Source organism: Centropristis striata, chromosome 15, assembly GCF_030273125.1.
Source record: "Centropristis striata isolate RG_2023a ecotype Rhode Island chromosome 15, C.striata_1.0, whole genome shotgun sequence".
Lineage (NCBI taxonomy): Eukaryota > Metazoa > Chordata > Actinopteri > Perciformes > Serranidae > Centropristis > Centropristis striata.
The window spans coordinates 4,994,081-5,014,253 of record NC_081531.1 but is presented as its reverse complement, the minus strand read 5'-3'; the positions used below and the strand labels follow the sequence as shown (position 1 = coordinate 5,014,253).

The 20,173-nt window shown below is 36.7% G+C and overlaps 1 protein-coding gene across 1 annotated transcript in view; it reads left to right on the top strand.

The window, feature by feature from the left end:
• robo3 (roundabout, axon guidance receptor, homolog 3 (Drosophila)) overlaps positions 1 to 17,586 on the top strand; it is a 140,133-nt gene extending 122,547 nt beyond the window's left edge. Inside the window, 11 exon segments of the mRNA XM_059351807.1 lie at positions 671 to 710; positions 1,613 to 1,752; positions 2,509 to 2,790; positions 4,787 to 4,934; positions 6,346 to 6,384; positions 6,948 to 7,130; positions 9,361 to 9,560; positions 9,709 to 9,816; positions 11,674 to 11,841; positions 13,198 to 13,340; positions 16,717 to 17,586. Of these exon segments, the coding sequence (XP_059207790.1) occupies positions 671 to 710; positions 1,613 to 1,752; positions 2,509 to 2,790; positions 4,787 to 4,934; positions 6,346 to 6,384; positions 6,948 to 7,130; positions 9,361 to 9,560; positions 9,709 to 9,816; positions 11,674 to 11,841; positions 13,198 to 13,340; positions 16,717 to 16,728 (1,463 nt within the window). The 3' untranslated portion in view covers positions 16,729 to 17,586.
• Positions 17,587 to 20,173: the final 2,587 nt, after the last annotated feature.

The window sequence follows — 20,173 nt, the reverse complement described above, 5'->3', positions numbered from 1 at the left end:
AAAATACAATAAAATACACAGAATTAATAACAATACAATACAAAAGATAGATTGGACAGGGTAATTGTGATCAGAGGGAATAAGCAGTTTTAAACAGATGTGTTTTGAGTTGTGATTTGAAATGGGGGAGTGAGTCATCACCAAAAAAGTGATAATAATAATAATAATAGTAATACATTTTATTTAGAAGGCGCCTTTCTTGGCTCAAGGACACCACACAAAAGATAGAAAAAAGAAACAACGATAAAATAATTATAATGATAATAATAATACATTCAATTTTTATAGCGCTTTTAAAAGGTACTCAGAGTCGCTTAATATAACAGAATTGAGACACACACGAACACAGAATGCAGAAAAAACTAAAACTAAACATGTAAATTGAAAATGTATATTAAAGTATATACATGTTGTGGCTCTAAGGTGGCATCAGATTGTAGCGTATGGTATTTCATGGGTCTACATTTGGGTCCAAGTGTGATTTATTCAACAGAAGAGGAAAAATTACCATTAAAAATAGCTGTAATGTACATTTGCATATTTCTGTGGGGAGAACAGCTGATGTTAGATAATAATATCTGACTGAACAAAAAGAGAAAATTAAAAGCAAAGTAGGCCACAAACTGTAACATCCATGAGTCTCATTTCTCTTTTTCTCTCGTTCCTGCAGTGGGTTTCCCTCATGGAGAGGCAGCAGGGCTCAATGGAAGGTAACTCACTTATATCCTACAGTTCATTTATATCCTCATATGTTTCTGTATTCTGTTTAACTCTAAGGAGTCTCGGGCTATTTGTTCTTTTTTGTCCAAGTATTTTTGTGTCTTTTTTGGTCATTTTGTGTCTTTTTTTAGTCATTTTGTGTCTTTTTTTAGTCATTTTGTGTCTTTTTGTGTCTTCTTTTAGTCATTTTGTGTCTTTTTTGGTCATTTTGTGACTTTTTTAGTCATTTTGTGTGTTTTTGTCTTTTTTTTTGGTCATTTTGTGTCTTTTTTGGTGATGATTTCAAAGTTATCCTACATGTATTCTCATTTTGTGTCATTTTATGTCTTTTTTAGTCATTTTGTGTCTTTTTGTGTCTTTTTCTGGTCATTTGTGTCTTTTTGTGTCTTTTTTAGTCATTTTGTGTCTTTTTTTTATTCCTTTAGTCCAACATAATATGTGATTTTGAATCTTTTTTTTTTACTTTCAAAACACTATCATGCTCAATAAAGAATTTTAAATGTTGCAAATGTGAACAAAGGTGTCAAATCTTACATATAAGAGGGTTCCATCCAGTTCTATCATTTTATACTAAATCTATTTGAGCTTGTCTCCAGTTTTACTTGGTATATCATCATCAAACTGAAACTGGCCTCATGGAGTTTACAGCCAGAACTTTAGAGGTAAATTTACAGTAGGGCTCCACGCTGCTTTGTTTTCTAGTCTGGATGGAGGCAACAAGTCTGGATTATTTGGAGCTTTTGGAGACTCCAGAGGGTTAAATTGATAGTAAACAATAGATTATTGTCAATGTTTCTGACTGTCTATCCAGCCTTCTCCCTCTGTCTCCATCTGGACAGTGGTTGTTCTGTGTCCCTCCATGTCTTAAACTAATGCCAGAATGTCTCCGTAGGCCTGGTGTTCTGGGAGCCAACATGGGCAACTACCCGTGGCTGGCCGACTCTTGGCCCACCACCAACCTGGTGCACAGCGGCAAAGAGCCAGTCAACTGCTGCACCAGCAACCACGACACAGCTGAGAGATACTACAACGGTAGGACGCTCCAACCACACAGTTTATTACATTCAGTGTCTAAAGGACTGTTTCTGTACTCTTGTGCTTATGTCATAGCTGTTGTTGCAGATTGTCTTATTAACCTTTAACCATTTAGGCCTAAAACGGCTGTAAAAAATGCCTGTAAAACCTCTGGGCGAGTTTAAAATCAGCCCCTAAAACCTGAAGTTTTTCTGGAAATTCAACAGAAGTGTCAAGTGTTAGTGTTCTTACTAAATATTCGATGTGTAGCAGATAGAAATGAAATTCAAAAAGTATTTGAGAGCTTATAGCTGTTATATCTGAGCTCCCTCCGCTGTAGTCGTCTTCACCATGATTTCAGTTCTGGAAAAAGTCCCATGATGCATTGCAACACTCCCACATGTATTCTCATTTTGTGTCTTTTTATGTCTTTTTTTTGTAATTTTTTAGTCATTTTGTAACTTTTTGAGTAATTGTGTGTCTTTTTTTGGTCATTTTGTGTCTTTTTGTGTCTTTTTTAGTCATTTTGTATCTTTTTTTAGTCTTTTTGTGTCATTTTTTGGTCATTTTGTCTCTTTTTTGGTGATGATTTCAATGGTGGTATGGTAGAAATGCGGTAATGCTTCCTGGCTTAAATGGGCTAAACATTTTAGAACGCTAGCTATTTTTAGCCGCAGGTGGCTGTCTCGGTCTTTAAGGGTTAAGTTGAAGCATTGAATGCAGTTTTCAATCTGACAGAACAAAACTGACTAAATCTGACCTCCATCTGTGTAGAAGCCGGTATCTCCAACTACCTGAACCAGACGGAGAAGTACAGCATGGGCGGCTCCACCGAGGGGCCCATCTACAGCACCATCGACGCCACCAACGAGGACCTGCACAGCTTCACCTACGCCCAGCACGCCTCCACCACGCCCTACGCCTCCACCTCCATCATGCCCTTCACCAACCAGACGCAGCCGCCGGCCCTCAGCGCCGAGCAGCCCGACGACGGACACTGGATCACACAGCCGGGGCCCTCGGGGGCCCAGTACGCCCAGCCAGACCGCTGCAATGGTGAGGGGCCACCAGGGGCCTGATCCTTTAAAGTCTGTGTTCAGTATAGAGCAGGGGTCTCAAACTAGCGGCCTGTTGGTTTTTTTAAATAATTTTGTGTCTTTTTTAGTAATTTTGTGGGGTTTTTTTGGTACTTTTGTGTCATTTTTGTGTCATTTTGTGTCTTTTTTTAATATAATTTAGTGTATTTTTAGGTATCTGTGCATTTTTTTCAGTCATTTTGTTTCTTTTTTGTCATTTTGTGTCCTTTTTTTTGGTAATTTTGAGTGTTTTTGGTCATTTTGTGTATTTTTTTCTGTAATTCTGTGTCTTTTTTAAGTAATTTATTTATTTTTCTGTCATTTTGTGTCTTTTTTTCACTAAGTTTATGTCTTTTTTGGTCATTTTGTGTCTTGTTTTAGTAATTTTGTGTCTTTTTTGGTAATTTTATGTCTTTTTCAAGTAATTTATTGGGTTTTTTTCTGTCATTTTGTGTCTTTTTTTGTCATTTTGTGTCTTTTTTGGTAATTCTTTGCATTTTTAAGTAATTTAGTTTTTTTCTGTCATTTTGTGCCTTTTTTTGTAAGTTTGTGTCTTTTTCTGGTCATTTTAACACTGCCTCCAGCGGCCCCCAGGTAATTTGAGTTTGAGACCCCTGGTATCGACAGATCCAGAATCAGCTTAACACGTGTTTAGTTCATTCTCAAAGCTGACAAGCTCCTATTTGTAGAATTAGACTCTGAAGTGTTGGATTGTTTTTGACTTGCATGATCCAAACTTTTCTCCAGAGTAATATAAAGTAAAGAAATACAATTATAATTTTCAAAATTCAAATTTATATAATGAAATTCTGCTTTAATCCATATTTATTGGTGTTCAACCTTTCAAAATCAGTTTCACTGCAGTGGAAAATGATTTGCTGTGCTGCTTGCTGTGCTGCACACAAAGAGAGACACACACCTGTAATAACGGCACAATAATTTACATTTATATAACCACAATAACAAAAAAAAATCTATTATGGCTCTAAAACTATTATGTTAAATTACTTAGTTTGAAAGCTAGTTTGTGAAATGCTTACCAAGGTTACAGCCCCATCCTTTTATTACTCTTTTATTTGAAATGTTCTGATTTTATTTCATTTCTATTTATTTTGCCGTGTCTGTCGTAGCATAATGGTGATGAAAGCCCTTTTATCATTATTTGATGTCTTTATTGAATTAGTCTGCTTTGTTGAAAGATGATGTAAAAGAATACTTGCCCTCCAAAATGACCTTTCGTACATCAATTACTTACCTTCTGTTCCCATAAATTTGTGAAGAAAACTTTGTTTTTCTCGCCGGCCTCCACAGTGAACAGAGGATACAGAAATAGAAAAAAATATTGATAAATTGAAGGAAATGAAACAAACTTTCACAAAACCAGTGTAGCAGTAGCATCCAAGTCTTATTATTCCAGTTGTATGCTCAGTACTAAGTGCAGAGTATCCAAACACATGCATTTTCCCTAAAATGTGACAATTTAAAACAGGGGTCTCAAACTCAAATTACCTGGGGGCCGCTGGAGGCAGTATCAAAATGAGCAAAAAAAGACACAAAATGGCCAAAAAAGACACAAAATGACCAAAAAAATACACAAAATTATTTAAAAAAGACACAAAATAACCAAAAGAGACACAAAATTACAAAAAAAGACACAAAATGACTAAAAAAAGACACAAAATTACAAAAAAAGACACAAAATTACAAAAAAATCACACAAAATTACAGGAAAAAAACTAAATTACTTAAAAAAGAAACAAAATAACCCAAGAAAGACACAAAATTATTTAAAAAGACACAAAATGACCAAAAAAGACACAGAATTTAAAAAAAAGAAACAAAATTACCCAAAAAAAAAGACACAAAATTAATGCAAAAATTACAAAATTACAAAAAAAAGACACAAAATTACAAAAAAAGAAGTTGAAGTTAACGTGACAAAGTGACTGATTGTGTTTCTGTCTGTCTGTCAGCAGGTAAGCCCAAGCAGAAGGCGATGGGTAAAGCTGTGAAGACCCCGTCTCTGACCTGGATGGAGGCGCTGCCCCCCCCTCCACCAATCGGAGAGCTGGAACAGTGTGAGCCTGACGTCCAGCCCCCAGAGCACGAGGACATGGACATAGGGTGAGTCACACCTCTTTAAATGAGTATCACGCTGCTGCGCCATCATTTAGCCTTACTGTCACCTCCAACAGGCACATTAAGTATTGGACCCAGCCTCTGGCTTCAACAACTCAGTTACCTCGGCCTTGGTCAATTGCTTTAGTGATTAAGCTGTTTTCCTCCTACCTTAACCCATTTAAGGCAGGAAAGCATTACCGCATTTCTACCATTAAAACCGAGGGCGCTGTTGTTGTTATTCTACCATTAAAGACGGGAAAGCGGATACGTCGTTTTGTAGTATTTGTAGTTTTTTTTCCACCTATTTTTGGTCTCTTGGCCAATGAAATGCATCAGAATACATGTGGGAGTGTCGCAATGCAACATGGGACTTTTCCAGAACTTGACAGAAAATGACTAAAAAAAGACACTAAATGACCAAAAAGACACAAAATGACTAAAAAAAGACACAAAATGACCAAAAAAAGACACAAAATGACCAAAAAAAGACACAAAATGAGAGAAAAAGACACAAAATGACTAAAAAAAGACACAAAATGACCAAAAAAGACACAAAATGACTACAAAATGAGAATACATGTGGGAGTGTCGCAATGCAACATGGGACTTTTCCAGAACTTTGAAATCATCACCAAAAAAAGACGCAAAATGACTAAAAAAAGACACAAAATGACGAAAAAAAGACACACAATGACTAAAAAAAGACACAAAATGACGAAAAAAAGACACAAAATGACAAAAAAAGACACAAAATGACCAAGAAAAGTCACAAAATGACAAAAAAAAGACACAAAATGACCAAAAAAGACACAAAATGAGAATACATGTGGGAGTGTTGCAATGCAACATGGGACTTTTCCAGAACTTTGAAATCATCACCAAAAAAAGACACAAAATGACCAAAAAAAGACACAAAATGACCAAGAAAAGTCACAAAATGACTAAAAAAAAGACAAAAAACCCCACAAAATGACCAAAAAAGTCACAAAATGACTAAAAAAAAGACACAAATTGAGAATACATGTGTTATTTCATTATCGGGGTTATTACATTATCGGGAATTTGTTACATTATCATGTTCTACAAGGCCTAAATGGGTTAAAACACAATTTCTTGTGTTTTCCATCTTACCAGTCGCTTTCTGCAACCTCATAACAAAATACTATTATTCAGCATAACGCTCGTGTAGAAGCAATCCCACCCAAGTGGAAGCTTAGCCTCCTGCAGTTCTGCCGACGGCAAGGCCTGGAAGCACAGCATTAATGTTTAAGTAGCCTCACAGCTATCTGGATTTGAAGGCACCAGTGAGACAACAGGCCCCTAACAATGTCTTTCAAGAACACACACAGAGAAGGTACAGCTCCGTCTGTTTCTGTGTACCATCCAGCTGTAACCGCCGCCTCTGTCTGCGTAGCTCCGATGAGGAGTGGTGCCCCCCCCTCACAGAGAGGACGTAAGCCAATGAGTCAATTCATTCAGACGGTCTTGAAAATATGACCTAAATTTACTCATTACTCATGTTTTGTTTAACCGATTTGAGAGCTTTCAAATCAACTCAATGTTTTTAAGTGTAAAAATGTTGCACTGATTGAATGAAGTAATATTAAAATGAGCAAAAAAAGACACAAAATGACCAAAAACAGACACAAAATGACCAAAAACAGACAGTGTCGCAATGTAACATGGGACTTTTCCAGAACTTTGAAATCATCACCAAAAAAAGACACAAAATGACTTAAAAAAGACACAAAATGACTAAAAAAAGACACAAGATGACAAAAAAGACACAAAATGACTAAAAAAGACAAAAAATGACAAAAAAAGACACAAAATGACTAAAAAAAGACACAAAGTGACCAAAAAAAGACACAAAAATGACTAAAAAAAGACACAAAGTGACCAAAAAAAGACACAAAATGACTAAGAAAAGACACAAAATTGCAAAAAAAGACAAAAAATGTGGTCTCTGTCTGCGTAGCTCCGATGAGAGTGTGGTGCCCCCCCCTCCCCCGAGAGGACCTACCTGATGGAGGGTTGTGAGGACGGACCCTGCCCCCCCCAGAGGAACAACGCCTCCTCCCCCGCCACCTCCTACAGCCACCAGTCCACCGCCACGCTCACCCCGTCGCCCCACGAGGAGACCAGAGCGCCTCACGACCTCCCCCGCCTCAACCAGCTGGACGGCCAGCAGCTGGCACGGTATGTGGATAACGTTTTTTATTTTAATCCACAGAAAGATGTCACCACTCCAGACTGGTTGAAGGAGTCAGTTGAAGTTTTTTCACTGTTGGATTGGATAATCCATTAAAATAAGATAAGATAAGATAAGAAAATGTAAGGTAAGGAAAGGAAGACAAGATAAGGTAAGATAAGGTAAGGTAAGGAAGATAAGATAAGGTAAGGTAAGGTAAGATAATATAAGGTAAGGAAGATAAGATAAGATAAGGTAAGACAAGGTAAGGTAAGGAAGATAAGGTAAGGTAAGGAAGATAAGATAAGCTAAGGTAAGAGTAAGTGTAAGGTAAGTTAAGGAAGATAAGATAAGATAAGGTAAGACAAGGTAAGGTAAGGAAGATAAGGTAAGGTAAGGAAGATAAGATAAGGTAAGAGTAAGAGTAAGTTAAGGAAGATAAGATAAGGTAAGGTAAGGTAAGGTAAGGTAAGTTAAGGAAGATAAGATAAGATAAGGAAGATAAGATAAGGTAAGGGTAAGGAAGATAAGGTAAGGTAAGGAAGATAAGATAAGGTAGGAAGATAAGATAAGTAAGGTAAGGGTAAGGTAAGGAAGATAAGATAAGGTAAGGAAGATAAGGTAAGGTAAGGTAAGGTAAGGAAGATAAGGTAAGGTAAGGAAGATAAGGTAAGGTAAGGAAGATAAGATAAGGTAAGGAAGATAAGGATAAGGTAAGGGAAGGTAAGGAAGATAAGATAAGGTAAGGTAAGGAAGATAAGATAAGGTAAGATAAGGTAAGGAAGATAAGATAAGGTAAGGGAAGGTAAGGAAGATAAGATAAGGGTAAGGTAAGGAAGATAAGGTAAGGTAAGGTAAGGGTAAGGAAGATAAGATAAGGTAAGATAAGGTAAGGTAAGGTAAGGTAAGGAAGATAAATATAAGGTAAGGATATAGGTAAGAGTAAGGTAAGATAAGATAAGGTAAGTAAGGTAAGAAGAGATAAGATAAGATAAGAGTAAGGTAAGGTAAGGAAGAAAGATAAGATAAGGATAAGAGGTAAGGTAAGGTAAGGAAGATAAGATAAGATAAGTAAGGTAAGGTAAGGAAGATAAGATAAAGTAAGGTAAGGTAATGGTAAGGAAGATAAGATAAGATAAGATAAGGTAAGGTAAGGTAAGGAAGGACAAGATAAGGATAAGATTAAGGTAAGGTTAAGGTAAGGTAAGGAAGATAAGATAAGGTAAGATAAGGTAAGGTAAGGAAGATAAGATAAGTTAAGATAAGGTAAGGTAAGGTAAGGAAGATAAGATCAAAGGTAAAGAAGGTAAGGTAATGTAAGGTAAAGGTAAGGAAGATAAGATAAGGTAAGGAAGATAAGATAAGGTAAGATAAGGTAAGGTAAGGTAAGGTAAGGAAGATAAAATAAGTTAAGGTAAGGAAGATAAGGTCAGGTAAGGAAGATAAGATAAGGTAAGGTAAGGAAGATAAGATAAGGTAAGGTAAGGAAGATAAGATAAGGTAAGGTAAAGTAAGGAAGATAAGGTAAGGTAAGGAAGATAAGATAAGGTAAGGTAAGAAAAGATAAGGTAAGGTAAGGAAGATAAGATAAGGTAAGGTAAGGAAGATAAGATAAGGTAAGGTATGGTAAGGAAGATAAGGTAAGGTAAGGTAAGGTAAGGAAGACAAGATAAGGTAAGGTAAGAAAAGATAAGGTAAGATAAGATAAGATAAGATAAGGTAAGGAAGATAAGATAAGGTAAGGTAAGAAAAGATAAGATGTTGTTATCATTATATTTGTCCGAACAAATGTATCTTTAGTTGTTGCAGACAATAAAATGAACAAGAAATTGTGTGTGTTTCTCTCAGTCTTGTTTCTAAACTGTTTTGTCTCTTAAAAAGCACTTTAAAGTTGACTAATGTTAGCAAACTTTGGTTATAACAGCCTCACTATAATTATACATTTTCACCCTTTTTTTATATTTTTTGTATTCAAGAAAAAAAATCCATTATTGCCCTTTTATTTATTAATGCATCTTATTTTTACAGCAACAATGCACATTGACCATTACTCAGCAAAATGATAATCCTTTGTCCAGATGTTAAATGATCCATTTAAATAACAATGATGCAGCCAAACAGAGGATAAAAATAAAACACACAGATTCAACTTTTTGCTTTTAACCTGACTCTGCAGCAGAGACTGAGTGCTTCCAGTGATTAGTTCTGTGCAGTAACACATTGTCCTTCCTCCCATAGCAGACGGTTACCCTGCGGTCCGGTGCCAGTCCCCCAGGCGCCCAGCCCGCTGCTCACCCAGTCCAACCCCAACCTCTCCGGCCAACAGCATCACGCCTCATCAGAGGCTGGCACGCTGCAGTGCCAGAGTCCGGCCCACCGCTGCCTCCACGGCCAGGGGCCCGCGCTCAATGAAGACACCGTCAGCGTGAACACACCCGGTAGGAGCCTCGGGGAAAACAAGATGAACATTCATGAATGCATTCAGCCTGGAACTGTGTCCACTCACTAATCCATATGCATTGAATACATCAAATGCTCCATTTTATGTCTCTCTGATTGTTTTTGTTTTTTGCTCTCTGCATCCAGTTCACAGTCGCTCGTCCCCGGCAGATGCGTGCACTCCTCCCAACCAAAAATCACGAGTGAAAAAAAAGGTGTCTAAGAGTTCAGCATACAGAAGAGACGTACAAGGAGGTGAGTTTGGATTCAACTGTGTTCAGTTCAGGGAGAGGGGAACAATATGTATGTTTTAGATTAATGACATTCTGTCAAATTCTGTAGGTGTTATTCAATACCTTAAATTACCTGGGGGCCGCTGGAGGCATTATCAAAATGACCAAAAAAAGACACAAAATGACAAAAAAAAGACACAAAATGACCAAAAAATACACAGAATTACCAAAAAAGAAACAAAATTATTTTAAAAAAAGAAACAAAATTAACAAACAAAGAAACAGAATTACCAAAAAGACACATTTTTTTAAAAAGACAATTTTTTTTAAAAAAGACACAAAATTACCAAAAAAAGACACAAAATGACTGAAAAAAAAAATTACCAAAAAAAAGTCACAGAATTACCAAAAAAGACAAAATTATTTTAAAAAGTCACAAAATTACCAAAAAACACACAAAATTACTAAAAAGGACACAAATTTTTTTTTTTAAAAAAGACACAAAATTACCAAAACAATGCACAAAATTACCAAAAAAGTAATTAAAGGGACCTTCCACACACAACACGGTAAAGTGCCATTCATATAAAACTCACATTAAACTTTCATATCAAGGTGGGGGCCACAAAATATCGTCACGAGGGCCGCAATTGGCCCGCGGGCTGCGAGTTTGAAACCCATGATTTAGAGGGAGTAGTTGAGAAATATAGTTATTATTTTGCATGGCGGTGACAATGACACTGTCGTAGGGCATCAAGTGTTCTCAGTAGCTGAATGTGGAGCTCTGTTGCAAAAATAAAAATAAAGTCCACAGTTATTTTCTGTTACTATTCACTATTCATGGTCTTTGAGTGAATAAATGAACCCTTTTATATTCAAGCAAGTACACACAGATATTCTGCAGCACTGTCTGATTAAAAACCTTCAGCTGGGGTACAAAGGCCAGTGTTCCTGCTTCTATACATAGGTTTGACTTCTACTCTTCAGACAGCATTATGTTTACCAGGTAACCACAAACAGCTTGGAAATAATGTTTAAAGTTGCACGACACTGTGGATCCAGCAACCTTGAAACCAATTAAGCAGCACACGGCTGTGGAGCAGAAAGTACATTTAAATGTAGCCCCGTTTTCTAAAGGAAAACCACGCTGGAACCGGTCTCTTGGGTCTCTCACAGGAAAACAAACTGCAAAAACAAAATGCTCCCATTTTTTTTTAAAGCATGATAAAGCTATTATGTAACAGAAACCTGACGCTAAAATTAGCTTCAACTTAGCATCGACTAAAAAAAAGGCAGCAAAATGATCTTCCTTACAGTCTTAATTCATAATTTAACATACACTTTAAGAAATGATTGAAGGAGCCTGTAAATGTGACAGGAATATAAAGGTTTGCATACTAAGTTTACTTCTTCAAAATGCATTAATATTTGACTCACAGATTACATGATTTGCATATTTGTAATTATAAGTGTACAATAAGTGTAAAACCAGTCAGTACAACACATTTTTTTAAAGTAAATCATAAGCAAATATGCAGTTATATCCTACAAATGTTTTCAATTATATTTACTCAGTCAAATGACCAAAAAAAGACACAAAATGACCAAAAAAATAACAAAAAAAGACACAAAATTACCAAAAAAATAAATAAAAAATACACAAAATTACCAAAAAAAGACACAAAATGACAAAAAAAAAAAAAAAAAAAAGACACAAAATGACAAAAAAATACACAGAATTACCAAAAAAGAAACAACATTATTTAAAAAAGACACAAAATGACTTAAAAAAAGACACAAAATGACAGGTAGTATTATTTTTTTGAGTGTATCGGACGTTCTTCATGCATGTTTTTCCACTCTGCTCCTTTCTGTTCAGACCTGCCCCCCCCTCCGGAGCCGCCTCCAGGGGACGCCAGGTTGCAGGGCCCCCAGGGCTGCATGGAGCCAAGCAATGTGGCGAACGGCGCCCCGTCCTCCCTGGAGAGGAGCGAATACAGCAGCAGCAGCCACCAGCGGAAAGGCTCGGGACAAAGACACGCTGAGAGTGAGTGAAGCATTTTAGTTTAAGGCCACAGAGTGCAAGATCCTCCAGTAACTCCTTTTCATAAAGCAGAAAGTGTAAAGTGTTTACAGTGTTGTAGCCACATTTCTGCTGCTTCATGGCCACGACTGCACTGCAGCGTTCTCTTCTCCACTGTTACACAGAAGACGATATCGAGACTGGGTTTTAGCTCATGACTGGTTGCCAGATCATTATTTATGAATGCTTTTGTCACATTTATAAAATGCAGCTGTAATCATAAGTTGGTGGTGGCCATAAATGAAAACACAAGGTGTGATCTATAAGATCTTCAGCTCTGAGAGTCTCGATATGAGATTTTTGAGACGGATATCAATATTGATTTTTAGAGAGGAAAAGTTATTGTCCAATATTGTGGCCGACTTAGTGAATTTTTGGGCTGGAATGAAAATAGACTTTCTCTGTGTAAATGATGCAGTGGTTTTGCAATCTGACTATGCAAAAGTACTCAGAACTGCTGTTTCCTTAAATAAATAACTTATAATATCTATATATTATACATTACATTGTCAACAAATTCCATATAATCCCATATCAAACATATATACCAATACAGATAGACACTGATTTGTATGTAATAGGCAACAATTACAGCAGTTAGTTAGAAATAGAGGGGATTTATAGGGATGTGTTAGCATATAAATATCTGACTTAGAACAGCTTTAAAGCGTCAGTTTTCTCCCATCAAATATGGTATTTCACTGGAGACATACAGCTGCAAGAAAAAAATGTGAACCCTCTGAAATAACCTAGTTTTCTGCATTAATTTCACTTTGAATGTTTAATGGATGTGTTCAATGAAGACATGAAATATTATAATTGTTTGTGTTTAAAGATTTAAAGTGCCAAATCTGCTCGAAAAAAGTTGCAGATTTAAGAGATTTACTTGAAATAAGTCTCAGATTTAAGAGATTTACTTGAAATAAGTCTCAGATTTAAGAGAATTACTTGAAAAAAGTCTCAGATTTAAGAGATTTACTTGAAATAAGTCGCAGATTTAAGAGATTTACTTGAAATAAGTCTCAGATTTAAGAGATTTACTTGAAATAAGTCGCAGATTTAAGAGAATTACTTGAAAAAAGTCACAGATTTAAGAGATTTTCTTGAAAAAAGTAAAATATTATAATTGTTTGTGTGGTATTAGGTCAAGCACGTCGTGTTTGTCTATACTTTGGACTTCGATGCAAATCAGATTACATTTTATGAAAATGAATGCAGAAAACTATGTTATTTCAAAGGGTTCACATACTTTTTCTTGCAACTGTTCCTGCCTTTTAACATCAAATAACCCCGTCTCTTTTGTCCTTATTTCCTGGTCAGATGAGGAGCTGATGGCGTACAGCAGTAAGGCCTCCTACCTCTCCAGGAGTCAGATGTCCAGTAACTGCTCCACCACAGGAAGCTCCTCCTCCAGAGGCTCCACGGGCTCCCGGGGCCTCAACTCGGCCAGGAAACACAACGAGGTGAGACACAGCGACGCTGATGATTTAATCATTTCACTGCGGTTTTATGCAAAAAGTTCTCTTTTCTCCTCAGATTGTTTTAATAATTGATGCTTTTAGATATTTATGAGGATAACAGTCGTGTTATCTTTCAATGACGTGTACGAGGAGAACTTGACTATGACGGCGTACTAGCGGCAAGTATGAATAAAAATAAAAATACAAACAGAGTGGCAAAAAAGTGGAAAATCTACAAGAAGAAAAGTCGCAGATTTAAGAGATTTAAAGTGGCAAATCTGCTCGAAAAAAGTCGAAGATTTAAGAGATTTACTTGAAAAAAGTCGCAGATTTAAGAGATTTACTTGAAAAAAGTCACAGATTTAAGAGATTTACTTGAAAAAGTTGCAGATTTAAGAGATTTACTTGAAAAAAGTCTCAGATTTAAGAGATTTAAAGTGGCAAATCTGCTTGAAAAAAGTCGAAGATTTAAGAGATTTACTTGAAAAAAGTTGCAGATTTAAGAGATTTAAAGTGCCAAATCTACTTAAAAAAAGTCTCAGATTTAAGAGATTTATTTGAAAAAAGTCGCAGATTTAAGAGATTTACTTGAAAAAAGTCGCAGATTTAAGAGATTTACTTGAAAAAGTTGCAGATTTAAGAGATTTAAAGTGGCAAATATACTTGAAAAAAGTCGCAGATTTAAGAGATTTACTTGAAACAAGTTGCAGATTTAAAAGATTTAAAGTGGCAGATCTGCTTGAAAAAAGTTGCAGATTTAAAAGAAAAAAGTTAAAAAAGAAAAAAGCAACTTTTTTCTCGCAGATTCACCACTTTAATATCATAAACTTATTTCTCACAAAATATTACCCCCCTCCCCGAGGGTCCGTATGTTTTTTTTTACACATGCAGTCCACTTTCTGGTATGAAATATCCTCCAATATTCTCTGGGGTTTTAATAATTGATGCTTTTAGATATTTATGAGGACGGGAACAAAGACTGTTGCTGCCATTGGAGAGGTTGATGTGGTTTAGTTTTATCTACATATCATTACTCGTGCTCCATAAAACACACATCCTCTGAAACGTGCAGACGCATGAAAAGAGCTTCTACATTCCCTTGTTGCCCACACACACACACACACACACCAGCGTGCTCTGAGGCTGGTTCAGATCCACCATTAGTGCAGGCTTTACAGTAAGGAACAATGTTAAGCGTGCACGCCCACCGCTCTCTGTGGAGGCACTTCTGAGGCCGCACTTCACCGTAGGAGCGCTCCTTTAAATGCACCTCCTGCAGGCTCCCTGACGACGAGCTGGTGTCTTTTATGGAGGAACTAGCTGCCTCAGCCCGATGGAGACTCCGAGGGTATTCTGCTGCTACTGAGGCAACACTTACAGACAGTGTGTGACATGTCCCTCAATATTACTGTGTGTGGACAGAGGTGGAGAGCAAGGTTATTATAGTTAACGAAAATGTTTTTTCAATTCTAGTTTTTAAAAAAAAGATGATAACTAACTGAAAACTGTATTTTGTGTTTACAAAACTAACTAAAACTAACTAAAATTATAGTGAAAATGTCCTTCACATAAAAAATACACAAACAATTACAAAAAACACAGAAAAATTACAAAAAACACAGATTAAAAACACAAAAAAATGCAAAAGACACAAAAAATTATAAAAAAAAAACACACAAGAAAATTACAAAAAACAGCAAAATAAAAAAAAAACATTAAAAAACACATAAAAAATACACAAAAATTACAAAAAACACAGATAAAAACACATAAACATATGAAAAACATTAAACACAAAAGATTGCATTAAAAATGCATTGAAATGCTGAATGCACACTGCAAAATAAAAATAAAAAATCTCTTCAAAAACCATGAGAATTTACTTGGAAATTTACTTTACTTGGAAATGACAGTTAACACACACACACACACACACACATGTGTTTATGAGAGGAGGACAGTGTATCAGCTTTGATGCTTCCTTTTAGTGCTGTAGTTGTTAAGTTTAATGCTGTAACCTGAGGCGTCCCCATAAATCAGAAGATTTCTCCCAGAGAAAGGATGACCCGTCACGGGTCACCACGCCGACCCCGACACACATCAACATGGGAATGTAGCAAAGAAACCAGTAAAAGTGACAGGCAGACACACAATTGCTCCATTCACTTGCCCCCAACACACACACATAGAGGCCCCCAGTATCTGGTGGCTCTCAGGTCGGGCCCCTGTGGAGCAGTGAGGACACCTCGCCCCCCCAACTGACCCCAACTGACCCTAACTGGCCTTTTCACGCCTTACGAGGACTTGAAAGCGTCCCAGTAAAGTTCGGGGTGTTCCTACAGGAAGCCTGGGTCGGGTTACCTCTGCTCCCTGTGGTGCTGCTGACTGCTATCTCTGACCTTTGACCCCAGCTGACAACCAGGCTGTGTTACTGTCATAGGGTCTGTTATATCGGCTCTAAACAGTACACATGGGATAGATAGATAGATTCTGGTAACACAAAAAATGACACTCTTCCTACAGTCATGAAAAAATATTAGACCATTGTTTTCTTTAATTTCTTGTTCATTTTAATGCCTGGTACAACTAAAGGAGCATTTGTTTGGACAAATATAATGATAACAACAAAAATAGCTCATGAGAGTTTAATTTAAGAGCTGATATCTAGACATTTTCCATTGTTTTCTTGATAATAACCCAAATCATCATCAAGAAAACCATGGAAAATGTTATATTTCTTTATTTATTACAAATTTCTAAATCATGTATTTTTACTTTGTAGTCAAGGGAAAATCAATTGAAATTATTTTTAAATTTCTCTTTATTTGCTCTAAACAGCTGCTTTGCATTAAAATGTTCAAAATGTATCATTATTGGGAAATGCAACCCTGGTAATAGATAGATGTTATTACCACGAAGCTTATTAAAGTACGTAAAAACAAGAGCATAAGTACATGAGATGTAGGGTTGGGCAATATATCGATATAAAAGATATATCAATATTTTTAAATGTTCGTAAGCTGTTTTTATTTAAGACATTTTTTATTTAAATGTGCACTTTATGGACCTTTGATTTTCAAAAGGAACTCCTGTTGCTATACAGTATTTATGTTTACTTAAATAAACGGTTTCAATAAAACTACTTGTAACTGACATGTTATATTTGGCTTTGACTTTGACTGAACATTTGCTCTCACTTTGCGATAAAAACATCAGGATATATATCGTTATTCAGCCTAAATATATCAGGATATGACTTTTGGTCCATGTCACCCAGCCCTAATGAGAAGCCAACATCTGCCTTGATTTATTGAAATGTGTTCTTTGTAATTATTTGAATTTCTATGTTGATGATGTTAAACTATTTCTGTCTTTGCAGGAAATGAGATAAGGACACCAGTGTGAGAACCTTGAATGCCTCCATCCTCCTCCATCCTCCACTGTGGACACGCTGAGCTGGACAAGAGCAAAAAGTTTTGTGTTTCAGGATACTGGACTCTGTGTCATATCTGTGAAAGAAAGCAACAACGGACTTTACATCCTGTTTTTTGGTATTACTTCATTATTTAAGAGCAATCGAGTTCATTCCTCTCCCTTGATTTGTAAATACCTGTGTCTGTACTGTTCTTTTGTGGGCTCTGGATACAGGGAAAGAGACGTATATTGTATTTATGAGGATAAAAAAAGAAAAAAAAACAATGTTCAAAAAAAAAAAAAAGTCTGTTATTATGAAAAAAAAACAAGCTCATGTCTTCTTGAATGTGCCAACCTTTTTTGTCAAAATGTATACTTTTTGGAAAAGCATTAACTACTGTTGCACTCTCTTGTTGTCATGGCAAAACAACAGAAAATAATGAAGCACAAAGTGTGTTTGCTGGTCGAGAGGGGCGGTTGGAAAAGCCAAAACGAGCGGGTTCTCGCTCTCGCTCCCTGAGGGACGCCTCGGCCCCTGGGGACCCCTGCACCCATCTAGTCCGCTAAGAATGTCATACTTTTCTATGTTTCCTTCGGTTTCTCTGCAGCAAAACGTTCCCGTGTGCCAGCAGACAGACAAGCTTTATAAAAGTTTGATTGTAACCCTCGCGCCCCCGGCCTCCCCCTGTTTGTCTGAGGGACTTGTTTGCTGCAGTTGTGAGATAAAAATTTGCATAATACTCCTTCCAAAACAAACAAAAAAATGTCTGTGGGCTGAATTTTTTGTACTCTTGTTGTTTTGTAAATGTACAATAAAATACATTTGCTGATCGAAGGTTTTACTCGTTTCTATGGAGCAGCTTTCTGAATGCAAAGGGATGGGCAACTTAAATGCTGCAGGGGGGCACAAGTTTTCATGTTCACTACCACAGGGCCACATATAGGACCATGCACTTAACCCTCTGGAGTCCACGAAATCGCCGGAGCACGACTTCTTCATGAAGTCAAAAAAAGACACAAAAATGACCAAAAATGACCAAAAAAGACACAAAAATGACCAAAAATGACCAAAAAAGACACAAGAAGACACAGAATGACTAAAAAAAGACACCAAAAGACACAAAATTACAAAAAAAGACACAAAATGACTAGAAAAAAGACACAAAATGACCAAAAAAGACACAGAAGACACAAAATATCTAAAAAAAGACACAAAATGACTACAGAAAAGAGACAAAATGACCAAAAAAGACACAAAATGACCAAAAAAGAGACAAAATGACAAAAAAAAGACACAAAATGACTTGAAAAAAGAGACAAAATGACCAAAAAAGACACAGAAGACACAAAATGACAAAAAAGACACAAAATGACTAGAAAAAAGACACAAAATGACAAAGACACAAAACGACCAAAAAAGACATGAAAAAGACACAAAAAAGACACAAAAAAGTCATAAAAAAAACAAAAAGACATGAATATAATTAAAAAATGGACAAAATAGTCCAAGACTCCATAGTTAACCAGATATGATGAAACTGCAATTTTAAATATGTTTACAGTGCAGCAACTTAACATATTTCATGCTTGAATGCATGTAAACTGCAAAAAAGGTGTTTAGTCTAAAAACAAGATGAAAACACTAAATCTGAGGGAAATGATCTTGCTGCATGGACAGATAATTTCACTTGACAAGATTTCTTAAATTAAGATTATTAAATCTAGAAATAAGCATGTTGAACGCTTAAAAAATAAGAAATTAACTCTTGAAACAAGATTATCTAACACTTCTAAATCTAAGTTTGTTTTATTTTAAGAACCAAATAATGTGCAGTGTTTAACAGTATAAATAGGAATACAAAAGGTTTGAAGCTAATAAAAAATAGCCACTTACTGTGATTTCTTTTTTTCAGTGCAAGAACAGCAGACCAACATTAATTGCAAGAAGTATTTTTGTGCATTCTTACACTGCACTTTTAAGATTTCATGCTCAAATGCATGTAGTTGTACTGAGGGCAACTTCAAGTGAGGGTGCGGGCCGTATGCGGCCCCCGGGCCTCCAGTTGCCCACCCCTGTGTTAGACAGTGTATTACATGTTTTATCAGCCATGTCTGGTCCTTCCATGATTTGTCACCTTCCATTATCTGACATGTTCAACATTACATCACAGCGAGGCAGCAGAGTGATCTGGTGTTTTATATTGGAACACGTTGGGACTCCTCATACTGCTCTACACAGATAAATACTAATGGAAACAATAAATCACCAGGAGACAAAGGGATGCAAAACATTAATCATTTAAACATCCAGTATTGAAGTATTAAACAATACAATTTAACATTTTCAACCACATATTAAAGGGACAGTTCTGATTTTTTGAAGAGGGGTTGTATGAGGTACTACCCACAGTAGTAAACGCTTTTATGTGAATGCTATATTAATGAGATTATCCACACATTTTTGTTGCTATCCCTAGCCATTTCATTTGGCACTACTTTTTATCAGCTGTAGAATTCAACTGTATCCTTACGCATTAGGACCCAAATGACACGGGGCAGGGCACAAAGCATGAAATGATGCATATGAGTAACTCTCAAAAACATGTTTCAAGAAGTTAGCTAAGTAGTTAGCTTAGCAAGCTACTTAGCTAGGGTGACCAAGCGTCCTCTTTTGCCCGGACATGTCCACTTTTTACGTCCTGTCCGGGGTGTCCGGCCGGGTTTTATAAATTCACGAAAATGTCCGGTGTTCACTGTTTTTCATAGCGCCGCGCACACACACAGAGAGAGACAGAGAGCAGAGCAGACAGAGGGCAGATCTTCGGGAAATGCCGAAGCGTAAGTGCAGCTTAACAGATGAACTGCAAAACAAAATTCCCGACATACCATCCCGGTCGGGACAGGTGGGAGGCGGAGTGCACCGTGTGCAAAGCTGGCACATATGTCTCAGTGTCTAATAAAGATGCTGGAGATGTCAAAGCTCACATGGACACCGAAAAACATAAAAAAGCTGTGCGAGGTGTGAGTTCTTCTGCAAAGTTGACTGAGTTCTTTGTTCGACCTGGGAAAACAGAGGATGCTGTAAATGCAGCGGAAGGTGCAATGGCATTTCATACTGTGAAACACCACAACAGCTACAGGTCCATGGGTTGCACCAGTACCTTGCTAAAAAAAAGGCATTTCCTGACTCTGACATTGCTAAAAAGTTTAGCAGTGCTCGGACAAAGACCGAAGCCATTGTCAATGGTGCTATAGCCCCCCCAACTGTTGAAGTTTATATTATTTCATACTGTAGTTTTATTACAGAAGTTAATTTTGCACCATTGAAGCATAATAAAGCATGTTCATCAACCTCCGAGAAGCCTGTTTGAATTTGTGTCTCGAGGCCGTGCCGATTGTCCTCTTTTTTGGAAATCAAAATA